Consider the following 16,190-nt stretch of genomic DNA (forward strand, 5'->3'; position numbering starts at 1 on the left):
AAAGCAACTCATGTAGGCTACTATTAAGCATTAATGAAGCCGTCACAACTTACAATATAAACCCTTATGTAAAAGGTTACGGTTCTGGTTACAATTAAATTTAAAAACACACTTGATTATTTTTGTACAACTCTCATGAACAAGCCTATGATGCAAAATCGCGCTACTCGCATCATTCATGCTGCTTACTTCACATATTTCACGTCATTTGTGTTGTGTCCATTGCATCTATTGCACCACCCAGCTTCATGTCTTATCACATTTTTACACTGACTTTACATGTAATTCACTTGTTTTGGTGTTTTATTGATACTTGCTGTGAACACAACATGAGACAGGTGTTGCTGATAGTGACAAGCCCATTGGCAATCATCACCAACTCTTAACTTTACTTCACTTTTAAAGAGCTTTTTAGCCGCTTCTAGATTGTTGCTCTGGCTTTACTGTACTGCCCACAAACTCCATTCTTATCTTAGCCTTTTGCCAGCACATGCAAACAGGAAGTTATTTGCATTGAGAAGCCTTTGATAAACCCACATTACACTACCTGCACATTGTGCCTGCCAAGTCTGAACAAAAGAGTCAGAAACTATAATAACTGATGCCCACAAAGCAGAGGAGGATTATAAGAAGATAGCAAAGTGTTTTCAGATAGCTAGCTGTTTCCTCAGTTCATAATGTAATCAAGAAATGGCAGTTAACAAGAACTGGAGTGGTGGTGCACTGTTCTACTGTGCAGTGACACCTGTACAAATATGACCCTCATGGAAGAGTCATCAGAAGAAAACCTTTTCTGTGTCCTCGCCACAAAGTTCAGGATCAGAAGTTTGCAAAGGAACATCTGTACAAGCCTGATGCTTTTTGGAAACAAGTCCTGTGGACTGATGAAGTTAAAATACTTTTTTTTTTTTTTTTTCGATACAATGAGCAAAGGTGTGTTTGGAGAAAAAAGGATTCAGAATTTCATGAAAAGACCGCCTGTCCAGCTGTTAAGCATGGGGGTGTATTGATCATGCTTTGGGTTTGTGTTGCAGCCAGCAGCACGGGGAACATCAAACAACAAATTCCAGCAAATTCTGGAAGCTGCTTTCAGGGTTTCATACTCACATATAAGACTAAAGACTCTTGTACTTTACACCACCTGGTCATCTGACAGCTACTGTGTGTGGAGTAAAAATGTAATAAAATGAGTATATGACACCAGACTTGCAGAATGTGTATAACTAAATGCTGAATCATCACGTATCTTGTGATTCTCACTGTTATAAATTCCTGAGTGTTTCTCTGTTAAAGAACAACACTGCACGGCTGTGATTCTGAGCTGACAGAGGAACTGACTGGAGAAAAGGAAATGCTGAGTCTGTTCCTGGGATGTTTGAGGGAAAACACACACTCTGGATCAAATACTCACCCACACCCACACAACCAAACACAGGGGGAAACTTTGGGGAAACATTTAGGATAGAAGGAGTGTATGTCTGTGAGACAGTACCACAGTTCTTTGGTTATATTTGGGAAACAAGTCTAGCTGGCCTTTATGTAACAGCATGAATGAAATGTTGGCCTGTGTCCCCCCTCTGTCCCATTAGTGATTTGGTAATGGAAGGAGCTTTATTTGTTCAGTGAGTGATTATTAACTTGAAAAGTGCACACTTGAATTTTGAGGAGAGATTGTAAGAACTTTTCATACTTGAACCTCACAAAAAGTAAAGATAGGATCTTGTTATTTGAATTGAAAGATACAACCTGTAGCATGAATGTAAAGTAAACCAGCAATAACAAACAGAATAAATGTGATAAGGGTTCAGGCCTGTCATTACCACAAAGAGTTTGAGTCAAACTCACCGGAGTACTACAGGAAATTAATTTAGTGTAATTTCAAAATAAGAGCACCATCTTTGTAATTCATTGTAATAAATAAATATTAATCAACTTCAAGAACAAATAATAATATTAATTGAATTGAGCTGTTTCTCAGTTACGACTCCACATCTTCCTTCCTGTAGCAACTCATGCTGTGAAAAACTGCATAACTCACGTCCATGGTTGAAACTCAGATCGTGACATGTGGTTTGTCCAAGCAGTGTAACCATAGGTAGCTGTTCAAGATGGCGGACCTTTTTGCGCAAGTGCGACTCACATTGACGCACGACGTGTGACACAGGTGCTTAAAGAGAGGGGTCCAGAATCTAGAACAGAGGTAGTAACAGAAAAAAAATCTAATCTAATAATAACATTCATAAAAATTTTTTTTTTTTTTTAAATACAAAAAATACTGAGTCTAAGTATCCAAAATGTTTAGTCAACTGTTAACTTGTTTAAATGTAGGGTTTTTTTTCCCATAAGACATCCTAAATACCCCACTGAATAATAATAATAATAATAATAATAATAATTATCATCATCATTAGTATATTATTATTATTATTATTATTATTATTATTATGGTGCAGTGGTTAGCATTGTGGCCTCGCAGCAAAAGGGGTCCTGGTATGAACCCAGGATTGGGGGGCTCAAAAACCGGGGTGGGGGACCCCCTCTATGTGGAGCCTGCTTGTTCTCCCCGTGTCAGCGTGGGTTTTCTGAGGGTACTCAGGCTTCCTCCCACAGTCTAAAGACATGCAAGTTAGGTCAATATTGACTCTAAATTGGCCATAAGTGGGAATGTGAGCATGAATGGTTGTTGTTGTTATTATTATTAGTAGTATTATTAGTATTATTATCATTATTAGTTATTTAAATAAACTGAATCTTCTCGAGGTTCATACTGTTTTGAAGAGGTATCATTCAGTTTGTCTTTTTTCATTGGCTAATTATAACAAAACAGACTCTATTAACCAGCATAACATTAGAATACAAAGGCCATATTCAGCAATGCACGTTATCCAAAGGTTTATTCAAATATGAATTCCAACAATATATTTAAACAATCTCCTTTTCAGAAATAAGTTGCTAACCTCTTCTGTCAAAGCAAGGAACCTTTCTGTTAGTTTTGACCTCAGTGTGCATTAATTTTCATTACACACAGTTAAAAAAAAATCTGCAAACCATTCCTCTACAGGTCAGTCAAGGTCGTGAAGTTTTTGTAAATACTGTAGGACTTTTATTTTGAAAGGAACCGCCGGGTCAGGTACTGTGGTGAGTCTGACACTCCTGTCTCTTGGACTGGCGCACAACTTTTGCTGGCAGAAGCATGTGAGGATGGTGAGGTGTTGACTGGTCACAGGGGAACGGGAACACAGGACAGTTGGATTGGACATGTCAGCCAGGTGGGACCGAGACGCCGGCAGTCGTGGGAACCAGAGAAAAATCTCTCCAGAGGGCGAGCAGCACCGGGAGGTGGCGGAGAAATCAAACCGACACAGCAGAACGGGTAGGCTGTCTCCGTAGGTCTATAATAGGAAGTTCAAAGCCAGAGCAATGTGATAAAATTCTGACAATATGCCAAGTGATTAAAAACTTTATGTAGCCTAATATTCAAAATTATTTAGTGGAAGAAATGAGCCTAAATGATGTTAGCCTTTATTATAATTTTTGTCTGTATGATGTTTTGTTTGAATTGGGCAATATGGATACACTGATGGGTTACATTTATCTCCTGTGTTTAAATTCGTTTTTTTTGTTTGTTTTTAATCAGTAACACCATTTAAAATGGACCAAAATGAAAGCCACTCCTGAACGGTGCGGGGAAAAAAATCGATACAGCATGGTGTTGCAATATTTTTGTGTGGCAATATTGTAATGTCACACAGGACCAAATTTAGATTTTTTTATAATATAAATTTTTAATATGACAAATACAAATTAAACATTAGTAGCCTACGAGAATAATATAACCAATTGTTTTTTTCAGTCCAACCAGATACATCTTGCTGCTGCTGCAAAAATGACTGAAAACTTTTTCTTATTAAGTAAAACTAATATTGACCAAGTTTTCGTTTGGAGACATAATTTACAATTGAAAAAGGTTATATATTGCAGTATATTTTATCACAATACTCAGCATATCACAACATATTTAAAATTGCTAATCGTGACTTATAAGCATCATGATAATATCGTATTGTGGATCCTCCGGTGATTTCCACTACTCATTATGCATCACTCTTTAAAAAAGTAATAACATGATGTTACTGATTGCTCCCTGCCAACAGTAATTCGTTACATTTCTCGTTATATTACTTTTCCATTACACAAGTGGTAATTTAATTTAATTAAGTGGTAACAGCTATCTGTGACCTGTATTTTCCTAAGGCTCTGCCTTAAACATGGAGAGTCAATTAAGGGGTAACATTTCATTCACAACATATCCATCCACATACTTCATTACTTCTTTGCATCCTGCAGCTGCCCATGAGTAAAACCTAGTTTTGGTTGTTTAGCACTACAGCCGACCTCTGCGGCTAAGAAGGGCTCACCTTTGGTGGGATGTATTTCCTGGAGCTTCACATTGTTGTGCTGTCAGTTATAGCAAGTGTTTCAGACTAGGGATGCATGATATTGAATTTTTTGCCGATATCCAATATGCAACAACTCATCTCACTGATAACCAATATCGATATATCCACTTTTCCCCTACCTAATTATAGTGATCATAAAGTCTCTTCTGTAGTGGATTTAACATCATATTATACAGGCATACTCTTATCATGATGGCCCACCAGCAGATGGAGACATGACATACAATACTTAATAATTTAATAATAATAATTTATGTAATATTTATTCATTGTGCAAATTAAGAAAAAGTATATTGGCCAGTTCTGATAGTTCATTTTTAAGCCAATATTGGCCGATATAGATGACGTGCTGATATTATCAGCATGATGGCCGATTCCAATACTTCATTTTCAAGCCAGTATCGGCTGACACCAATGACGTGCCGATGTTATCTACAGTGGAAAGAGTTTTAGTATGACTACTTGCAGCAACAGTGTTCTTGTTGTGTTTCCTCCCAACAAAATCAAAGTAATGGGAATATTCCCAGTCGCTAAGGTAAGCGTTTCCATCTTCTAAACTGCTGCTTTGTCACTCAGGGCACCTTGTTTAAACTGCTGTAGCCTGCCTACTGTTGCTGCTTCCTCTGCAAGCCGCTTTGCAACCTGCCTCCACCCCAGCTCCTCCTTTTCATGTTGTGTCTGACTTATCAGTGTCATTTCTGTTTGTCACTGATGCTTGCTCTGATTGGTTCCTGGGGGGGGGTCTTTGCTGCTGCATGGAGGGGCAGGGAGGTTTGCTCTCTCTGCCTCAGTCTTTCATTGTTTGCACATGGAAGGGCAGAGATATGTGCTTTCTCTGCTTTAAGGCTTTCCACAGGGGTGCATGGAAGGGCAGGGAGGCCCCAGAACAGAACCATGCCACCAAATATAATACTGCAAATGGAAATAAAATTGTCTTTGACTAAAGTGGTCCTAACTGAACTAAAATCGTGTTACTGCCCCACACTGGTTGTGATGTCAGAAATCCTGCTGTATATGTCCAGGAGTTAAACTGGGATTTAAATTATCTGTATGCAACATTCAGAGCATTAATATAGCAGTACACCACTAATTGCTATATTAAAATATAGTAGAGTATCTCCGTGTTGAGAACCATGTCCAGACAAGTCATACGCTCTTAATTTTGCATAGAGCCCCTTTAACATTTGACTTTGACTTTGATTTTATTTATTTTTTTTAAACAGGGACAGTACATATTGATGAACACACAAGTGTAAATATGCAAGATTGTAGCCAGTGGCTAATATCCATCTTTCGTACCTGCGGCAATTAATGCCAAACACATAAAAACAGGACACCAACAAACAACAGGACAACAAGGCCATATACATCAATAAAACAGTAATAATATAAAGTACAGTAGGACTAAAAAAAAACATTAAACAATAAACCAAGTTACTGATAACAGACCAGCAATTAAGTGACCATAGAAAGTTGGATTTAGGTGTAAAAGTGCTTAAGTGCTAAAGTGCTTGAGTGTTAAGATATACAAGAAGAGAATTGCACATTGCCTGTTACAAAGTGCTAATTCACTAGTTTGTAAAGTGCTGGTGTAAATTGCACATTGCCCTGTTGCACTTATTTTGCACACACGGACATGGACATGTGTGTGCAGGTATTATTCCTTCTACAGGACATCATTCTGTACAGTGAAACTCAAAAGACCACAGTCAAGTAACAGTACGCAATAACTTCCAAAATCCCATTAGAATACCTACATTACATAATTGTTGATGGGTTAATTAGTGGAGTATTGGTGTTTAATTCATAGACACACTTGGAGGCTGCCCAACACAACCACAGTCTGATCTGAGCAGCACTGGAGCATTTAGAGAACTTCACAATGTCAGAAATTGTTAGGTTCTGTTCAAACGGTACCTGCAGAGTCCATGGTGTGCATTTGTTTTTGCTTTTCTGTTTCTTTCCTGTATTGGAAGGAAATGGCACATGAGTTCTGTCATAGTGCCTTAAATAAAAATAAGCCACCTGCAATTTTGGTTACATCAGTGTCTTCATGTTCTCAACAGTGCGTGGTTTCTCCAGAGATGCTGCAAGTCTAAAGGGAACTGCGTCAGCATGCGAGGAAAACTTCCCCACAGGTACCTGTTTTTTGTTTTTTGTTTCTTTTTGATTTGCCGCTACTGCCACTGTTGGTCACTTCCCCCGTTAGGTCCAGACTGAAATAACACCTGTAGAGTAGTCAAGTTAGCGGTGCCCTGGTTTCCTCATCAAAAAGCCTATGGGGTATGATTTTACCACTGGGTTTTGGATCATTACAGTAAATAAGCTCTGTGGCAAACTAACATTTATCGTACTTACACGTTTTGTTCAGCAAGATAATCTTCACAAATTAACACCACCTTTATAAGCAAAAGCTAATATTAGGCTATAAATAAACTACACCACGGTCACATGGCTTCACATTGCCATCATAATGAAGCTGTAAAGCTGTGTTTAGTGTGAAATGTTCTGTGGTTGGTTGAACTTGCTCCTCTCCCGCTACCAGTCCCCACTCCATACCATGGTCCCTGCCGGACTTAAACAGACTACAGACTGATAGTCTACTTTAGTAGAACTATCAACCTTGACGAGTCATAATAGAACACCTGACCTGTAAAACTGAAGTGACCTCAGTGAAAAGTCATGTGGGAAAATTGGAAGTGGTTTATACCTTGAACCTCTGCATTCCTCTGGAGTCACTTATTAATCTGTGAGTCAGTCACACATTGTTATTATTGACTCAGATCACTAGATGAGCTCATAGGCAGCCAAGGGAGCTCAATGTCAATGTTTTGATAGTGTGTGGGTTGGCTTTTATTGTAGAAATCTAACCCTAACCATCTAAACATTCACCACACCCACACCACAAAACAACAACGTACATTTTTATTTTTTTAATAGTGTCCATATCTTGCTTAATATTTTCTATCCTGAACCCTCTATAGCTAAAATTAGCATGTTTGGGCATATAGGATAACCTTAACCCTTTTCTTATAACACTGTTCTATTCAATTATAACTTGTATTTGAAAAAAGCTCCCTTTATTGTAACACTGGATTTTGGATCTTGTTTTATTACACTAGTTAAGTGGCAGAAACTGCTCAGCTCATTCTTTTTTTTAACAAACATTAACAAGAGAGGTGTTTGTCTAACTGCCTTTGAGGTTAGAAACATAGCAAATTACTCTGCTTGTGGAGATGTACACTATTGCTGTTGATGCTTTAAAAATGAATCTATATTTTACTGCAAGTTTATTTAAGTAAAAGTTAAGTTACATGAGCTTAAATTAAAATAGGTTATGGTATGATGCACTTCCCGGTCTCATTATAGCATCCAGTAACTCCGCCAAACCACTCAGAGGCCCCTTTTACACTGTCTGTTCGAAGCAGGACTATCGCGCCATTATTCTGCCTCGCAGTTCTGTAGAAAAGGTACGATTGCAGAGGGGACAGAGCTGCCTTGCATCTGAGCGTAGAACAAAGGTAATAACAGCTCCAAAACGAATTCTGTATAAACAAGACAACCAGCGGGATGGAATCATGGGCGGCACAGGGAGATTTTAAAGTTTTTTGTAGCTACTAGAGATTTTTGTGATGTTTAAAAAAGAAACCAAGATAAATCACTTCATGTGACTTACAACCTGTACAATTCAGTTATAAAACAAACAAATCTTTTCGAGGGAAAAAAAATAAAAAAAATGAAAACCTATTATAACTTGGTTGCATAAATGTGCACATCCTTAAACTAATACCTGATTTAAGTATATTTTTATTGGATAACAGCATTCAGTCTTTTTGGGTAAGAGTCTGTCAGCATGCCACATCTTAACTTCACAGTATTTGCCCACTCTTCCTGGTTAAAGCGCTCCAACTCTGTCAGATTGTGAAGACATCTCCTGTGCACTTCCCTCTTCAGATTTTCAGTTAGATTTAGGTCTGGGCTCTGGCTGGGCCACTCCAAAACTTTAATTTTCTTCTGGTGAAGCCATTCTTTTGTTCATTTGGATGTATGTTTTGGGTCATAGTCGTGCTTAAAAGGTAAAACTAGCAGTGGGACTCACCAGAGGCCCCATGATATTATATTATTATAATACATTAGTTATGATACAATATTATATTGCAGTATATTGCAAGTTATTACTTTTTTTCCCCAGAGGTAAATTATGTCCCCAAAGGAAACTCAACAGTTTTATTGAATGAAAAAAGCAGTTACTCTGTTCATCTCACTTCAGTCATTTTTATCACAAAAAAATGTATCTGTAACTGAAAAAGCAACAGATTATATTATTCCAGTAGGCTACTAAAAAATATCATTTGTATTTGTAATGTCTGTGTAACAATACGATATTAACAAACAAAAATATTGTGATACACGCTGTATCAATTTTTATCCCCCATCCCTTCCCTGCGCCTTGACTAAAGCCCTAGTTCCAGCTGAAAAAAAACAACCCCAAAGCATGACGCTGCCACCACCATGCTTCACCATGGGTATGGTGTTGTTTTGGTGAAGCACAGTGTTGTTTTTGCACCAGGCATACCTTTTGGAACTATGGCCCAAAAGTTCGACCTTGGTTTCATCAGACCATAACACATTTTCCCACATGCTTTTTGGAAATTTGATGGGTTTTTTTTGTTTTTGTTTTTTTTTTGCTAAATGTAGTTGGATGTTTTTCTTTGTAAGAAAAGGCTTCCGTCTTGCAACCCTACCCCATAGTCCAGACATACGAAGAATATGGGAGATCATTGTGACATGTAGTACACAACCAGTACTCGCCAGAAATTCCTGCAGCTCCTCCAGTGTCGCTGTTGGCCTCTTGGCAATTCCCTGACCTGTTTTCGTCTTGTCTTTTCATCAATTTTGGAGGGACGTCCAGTTCTTGGTAATGTCACTGTTGTTCCGTATTTTCTCCACTTGTTGATGACTGTCGTGTACCTTCGTATATCTAATGCTGTGGAAATTATTTTGTACCCTTCTCCTGACCAAAACCTTTCAGCAACGAGAACCCTTTGATGCTTTGTTAGCTCTTTGCAGATCACAGCTTCTAATGTAAGATGCAACTCAGTAAATATGAGGAAAATCCTGTGAGAACAGCTGAACTTTATTTAGAGTCAGAGTCACTTTAATTGATGGAAGGTGTGTACTGACTACAATTTAACATGAGTTTGAATGTATTAGTTTAAGGGTGTGCACACTTATGCAACCAGGTTACTTTAAGTGATTTTTTTTTTTTTTTTGTATTTTCCCCCCTTAAAGATTTGTTTATTTTTCAACTGAATTGTACAGGTTATAATTTACATTAAAAGTGAAACAAGTTTTGAAATTATTTATCTTGGTCTCATCTTTTCACATCACAAAAACCTGATATTTTAACAGGGATGTGTAGACTTTTTATATCCACTGTATATCACAATAAAGGCTGACACTGTTGTGTTACATGTCACGCCTTTCACCCTTTTTTTGTTTTTGGGATGTCGGTATGCTGTCTAAAATTACACACTGGAGTGGCATGATGCTGCCGTGGTTTGGTTCTGTGTAAAAATGCAAAAGAGGCGTAAATTAGGGACTTCATAGAGGCTCTATAGCAGGATCTCTGTGTAAAACAGGACAAAGTCAGACACCATTACATACTATGTTATCGTATCAAGTGTTTTGATAACAATCCCTTCAGTGTGGTTATTAAAGATCTGTGGTCAGGATGTGTAGTGAGTGGAACATTTGGCATAGTGTCGCTGTGTTGTGTGTTCAGCTCTGCCAGTGCTGCTGGATGTGGTCAGGGGTCCTGACCGCCTTCCTGCAGATGAGGAGTCACAGGAAATGCTGAGAGGGAAACTGCGCATTCTGCAAGCTGACAGCACCGAGGTCAACGCTCTATTCATGGTAAAGCTCATGACACACACACACACACACACACACACACACACCCCTACAATTTGGCAATTTAAGTTGTGCAAAAGTCCACTTCCTCCATATATTATAAATGAATCATACTGTAACGGCTGTCTGTCTAAGTGAGTTGCAGTTCTGCCTTCTAGTGGCCAGAATCTAAGCAGCTTAAAGTTTTGTGATAAAGGTTTAAAGGGTACTTCTACCAAAATATATTCTTTTGGTGATTATAAGCTACAAGTTAGTAATTTTATCCGTCCTGGAGAATAGTGATTGTTGTTGATTCTGAAACTTCTTAAACCACCAGTCGTTCAGTAATGGTCATTATTGATGCACAGTGTTACAGTTACCACATTGGTGCAAAGACCAATTTAAAGAGTAACTTTGGTCATTTTTAACCTGGGCCCTATTTTCCCATGTTTTTGTGTCTAAGTGAGTAATAGATATAAGTTTTGAAATTGGTCCAGTGTTGAGCAAAAGCAGCGGCAAAAACAGGCTGTAATGTAACCACTCTGGGCAATTTACTTGGTCAATTTACGTCTGCTAAAAGTGATTGTTTTTGTCACTGATATGCTCAGATTGTTATCTGAGTGTCTGACAATATTATGGAGAGGATCGCCACAGAGATACACCTTTTTGTTAAAGAGTAAGATCTTTTTGTTTCAACAGAAACAGCCCTGAAATAACTATTGCCAAACTCACCAGACTCCATTTAACGGTAATTTTATCATCGTAAAACACACTTCATTCAAAGTCGACAGAAACAAAATAAAAATCACAAAAAAACATCTTGGTTCGTCTTTCCAGTGTTCCAACAATCACCAAATTTGTTTTTGTTGAAATAAACCCTTAATTCACCCAGTCAGATGTAAAAATATGCTGGCTCTATATGTGGTTAAATTACTGTTTATTTATATGGAGTTTGGTGGACCTGGCAATGGTGATTTCTGGATTTTTCCTGGTTAAACAAAAAGGATCTTACTCTTACACAAAAAAGGCTTTCTTTGTAGGAATCCTTTCCATAATTTTGCCAGACACTTAAAATAACAATCTGAGCACGTCATTGACAAAAACAAACACTTACTACATTAGGAGGGAGGAATGATATGTGCATACATGTATTGATGTATCTGTTTGTGCTTTATATGGATATATGTAGGCATGTGTATACATATACAGTATTTCTGTACAAGTGGAACGTTTATTAGTATAGTCCTATTATCTGAGTAAAATTCCTCATCTGACTTATCCCTTACAAAGGAGAATTAAGGCCATGTTAAAGAATAAAAATTCTTAGATTTCAAGAATAAAGTTGTAAATCTATGAGAAAAAAAGTCATAACATTGCCAGAATAAAGTCATATATCTACAAGAATAAAGTTGAAATATTACATGGCAACTCATAATGTGGCTCAGTAGTGTGTACGGCCCCAGTGTGCCTGTATGCACTCCCAACAATGTCTGGGCATGCTCCTGATGAGTCAGTGGATGGTGTCCTGGGGGATCTCCTCCCAGACCTGGATCAGGGCATTAGTGAGCTTGGTGGCATCTGATGCACCAATACGTAACATCCCATAGGTGCTCAGTTGGATTTAGGTCAGAGGATCAAGAGGGCCAGTCAATGGCATCAATGCCTTTGTCATCCAGGAAATGCCTCCACAATCTGGCCACATGGGGCCAGGCATTCTCCTGCACCAGGAGGAATCCAGGGCCCTCTGCACCAGCATAAAGTCTGACAGTTACTGTGAGGATTTTATCCAGGTAGCTAACAGCAGTCAGGGTACATTTGGCTCCCTCCAAGGATATGCCTCCCCAGACCATCACTGACCCACCGCCAAACCCATCATGCTGGATGATGTTATGGGCAGAGTAACATTCACCATGGTGTCTCCAGACTCTTTCACACCTGTTACATGTGCTCAGTGTGAACCTGCTCTTACCTGTGAAGAGAACATGGTGTCAATGGCGGACTTGCGGATTCTGGTGTTCCATGGCAAATGCCAGTTGATCGATGCCGATTGATTTGTCATAAACATGCACACCAGTAGCCTGCTGGAGGTCATGATTTTTCAGGGCTCTGGTAGTGCTCCTCCTGTTCCTCCATGCACAAAGGAGCAGATACAAGTCCTGCCACTGGGTTGATGCCCTTCTACAGCCTTGTCTAGCTCTCCTCGTGTAACAACCTGTCTCCTGGTATCTCTTTCATGCTCTTGAGACTGTGCTGGGAGACACAGCAAACCTTCATGTGACTGCATGTATGGATGTACCATCCTGGAGGAGCTGGACTACCTGTGCAACCTGATTGGGCTGCTGGTACCGCCTCATGCTACCAGTAGTGACAAGGACACTAGCAGAAAACAAAACTAGAGAAGAATCAGTCAGGAATGTTCCCAAATAGACAGATTGAAGTTTAACTGACTTGGTGTTATACTGTTTTGCAGTTTATTTTAAATAGTATACGTAATTTGGAGGTGAAGCTTGAACCAAAAGAAGACTATATTTACTCACGGACATATTCTTGAAAAAAAATGACATTCACATCAGAAATATCAGTACAGAGGTATCATTTATTAACCTTTTTCTTTTCTCTGTAGGAGCTGTCCACTAATCTCATCTCCATCAACAGTGAAGAAAAAGTGATTCTTGTGACATTCAAAACATTTGAGGAAATATGGAAGTTCACCACATATTACACTCTAGGTAGGTTTGGAATTGTGCTGCCACTGCTGTTGCTGCTGTGAGTAAAAATGACGTCACTTGTGCCCTCACCTCCTCCCCTCTAGGTTTCCTGGGTCGGTGTATGGAGAATTTGTTGTTAGACCAGAAATTCTGGCTCAATTCTTTGGAGGAAGACATCGCAATCGAGGTTTCCATTCAGGAGGAAACTCTTAACCTGATCTACAAAGGCATTCTCATGCAGGAAGGTATGACAGACTTCAGCTTTTTGTGCTGCTCTTGCATATTACTTCAGTCACTCAAATCAGAACATGCTTATTACCCAAAAACTACTGTATAATAAGTTTGCTTCTTGCACCAATAATTACCTCAAAATGATCTAGTAAATAATATACAACTGAAAAATAAGGCTTAACTTTATCATCATTATAAAGCCGTTTAAATAGGGCTTTAGTTGCATACAAAGGAATTATGATCTATCAGCTGACTCCTTTCCATCAATCAGCTGATCCAACAGTTGATTGGGCTGTTTGAGATCAGCTGATGTAGCTGGGATGTGAGCTGAGCTTGACATTGTGTCCTGCCTGAACTATTTCACACACACACACACACACACACACACACACACACACACACTTACTATTTCTCTGTCTTTAGGTTCATTGTTTGCTAGTTGTAGTACCAACCAGATGTTTGACAGCTCCACCTCTGGAGGTGACCTGTACCTGGAGCAGGGAGATATAGCCCAGTTTGAGCCTCCCTTCCTGGGCTCAGGATGGACAGTCCTCTGCCTGGCTGACGGAGCCAGAGGGACAGCACCCAAACCTGCTCTGGAGCTGGTCGTCCCTTTTTATCAGTGAGTCACATTAACACACAGCTGTCACATTAACACACACTGTGCGGACTAACAGTCTCATATAGGTGATTGTTACTGGTGTTACTGATCTGTGACTATACAGTATACATATAAGGTGCTCACATGATCCCATCTGTCCACAGATGGTTTCTCAAATCCTGTGCAGAGAGCATTTTAGTTGGTGATGGGAAACCTGCCTGTGACTTCCCTCTGCAGTTTGGTAAGTGCAGAAAACCTAATGATATAAAATAAGAGAAATTAATTTTTATTTCTATTTAAATTGACATTTCAACTTGACTTTTGAGCTGCTTTAATATCCTGCACTTTAAATGAAAGCCAAAGAGTGGTACTTAAAGTTATGATTTAACTAGTCTCATGTTATCCTCCTCCTTTGTTCAGCCAGAGGAACCTGTCTGGCCACAGAGGAGTATGATGCTGAGGGCCCAGATGAGCTGAGTGTGGCATCCGGCGATCGCATCATCATTGTGGGGCTTCTGGTGTCCTGCTTTGATTGGTTCACAGGGAGGAAGGAGGCGACAGGAGAAGTGGGTCTGGTCAAGACAAGCCTAGTGAAACCATCCACGGACATTTACAAGTGGGTGCAGGAGTATTACTGTGTTAGCCATATTAACAAAACATACATTAAATCATTTTACAATAGAGCATATGAAAATGCCGTGTCTTGTCCTGTGCTTGTCACCCTTCCAGCTCAGAAGATATCTTTTTGGACAGAGAGGACAGGACATTCTTCAGTCTGCAAGAAGGCAAAGTCATAAAGGAAACAACTGCCTTATTGAAGGAGAAATCTCAAAACGATATTGGTCATAGCTACAAACTGGGTGAGGCAGAAAGACTCACCGGTCACATTGATTTACTGTATACAGATTTGTGTCATGTGTCCACAAATTTCAACAAGTCATCCAAACTAAATGGCAAAGTATTTTGTCATTGCTCATATAAACAACCTATATGAGCATATTCTGATCTGTCACCTCTATTGGCAGGATGACATGCCATTGCCTTCTAGAACAGTTACAGATGACTGTACAAGACCAAGGGCCATGTTGTACACCTGGCGCACAGTGCAGTGCAAATGTCATTGCTAGTTTCAGGCCAATGCAGTTGTCATTTTCACTGCCAGCACCCATGCTGTGGAAGAAGCAAATGCACTTGTGCCCATCTGTACGCTCATAGGCACGTAGCTTTCAAAATGAGGTGGTGCATGCAAAGTTTAATTATGTTTCCTCTGTCAAGTTTGTGAATACAGTTTTTAGTTTTGATGCTCAGATATCCCACAATATTTGCTGCAGTGACATCACTGCTCTTACTGCATTACTCTCAGCAGGAAACTCCAAGCTTCTCCAATTTAATTGATAACAGCAGGCAACCTGGCTTTTAAGGGAATGGGAGATGGCACTCTAATTGGCTGATTTCATGTCACACTCAAAACACACTTTGATTAAGTAAGAGACAAAATAAAGCCCCTTTGCCCCTTTTGCCTTCATTTGCACTCAGATTATGCACTATTCAAACAGCAAAAGTGAAGTTGGACACACCCTGAATGCACTTGCGCCATACACTTCAGAGACCATGTGCTATAGACGCTTTCGAGACCTACGTCATCGCCTCTACAGGATGCGCGCACAACAGGGCGGCAAAACGCTGGATGGAGTTTTGTGCCCGCAGTCTCGAGTCCCATGTATGAGAGCAGCGGATTTGTTATCTTTTCTTTATATAATTTATTAACATTAACTTTTTGTCATGTCTTCCTGTTGTGTTGTGGGATGCCAGAACAGATCTAGTAAAAACAAAGAACTTAAATTTTACCGGATTCCAAAGGGCAAAAAAACCCTTCAATGCTAACCGGAGAAGACCATCTAACCTTTTTGGTTTGTGAAAGCTGATTTGTTTCAGTGGAGCTGGCTGGACCTCTCTCCTGGACATCTTCCACATGCACGGTCCTGATGTACAGGACGCCTTCTCTGTCCTCCCCATCCTAACATAGAGCTCAGTCTTAAAGAGTACTGCTGCTGCATGGCTGCAACATGACCCTAGCCTGCAATGTCAGATAACAAAATGACAGGACAACAAAATCGAGTCTTGCCAACAAATGCATAAGAGGTAACTTACTGGCTATCTTAACACACTGAAGTTGTAGCTTATAGGCCTGTTTCCACCGCAAGAACTTCGGGGTAAATTTACGGGGCCGGGGCCGTTGGTGCGTGTCTCCACCGCAGGAACCACCCCCCGAAGAACAGAGTTCCGGAACTTTTACAG

General features: G+C 39.6%; 1 protein-coding gene across 1 annotated transcript in view; it reads left to right on the forward strand.

Moving 5' to 3' along the window:
* Positions 1–3,146: 3,146 nt before the first annotated feature.
* Positions 3,147–16,190, forward strand: part of LOC125884058 (SH3 domain and tetratricopeptide repeat-containing protein 1) — a 31,013-nt gene continuing 17,969 nt past the window's right edge. Inside the window, exons 1-9 of the mRNA XM_049568802.1 lie at positions 3,147–3,373; positions 6,527–6,598; positions 10,246–10,376; positions 12,976–13,081; positions 13,165–13,305; positions 13,715–13,913; positions 14,057–14,133; positions 14,313–14,508; positions 14,622–14,752. Coding sequence (XP_049424759.1) covers positions 3,259–3,373; positions 6,527–6,598; positions 10,246–10,376; positions 12,976–13,081; positions 13,165–13,305; positions 13,715–13,913; positions 14,057–14,133; positions 14,313–14,508; positions 14,622–14,752 — 1,168 coding nt within the window. The 5' untranslated portion in view covers positions 3,147–3,258. The remainder of the gene's footprint in view (positions 3,374–6,526; positions 6,599–10,245; positions 10,377–12,975; positions 13,082–13,164; positions 13,306–13,714; positions 13,914–14,056; positions 14,134–14,312; positions 14,509–14,621; positions 14,753–16,190) is intronic.

This window comes from Epinephelus fuscoguttatus, linkage group LG23, assembly GCF_011397635.1.
Source record: "Epinephelus fuscoguttatus linkage group LG23, E.fuscoguttatus.final_Chr_v1".
Lineage (NCBI taxonomy): Eukaryota > Metazoa > Chordata > Actinopteri > Perciformes > Serranidae > Epinephelus > Epinephelus fuscoguttatus.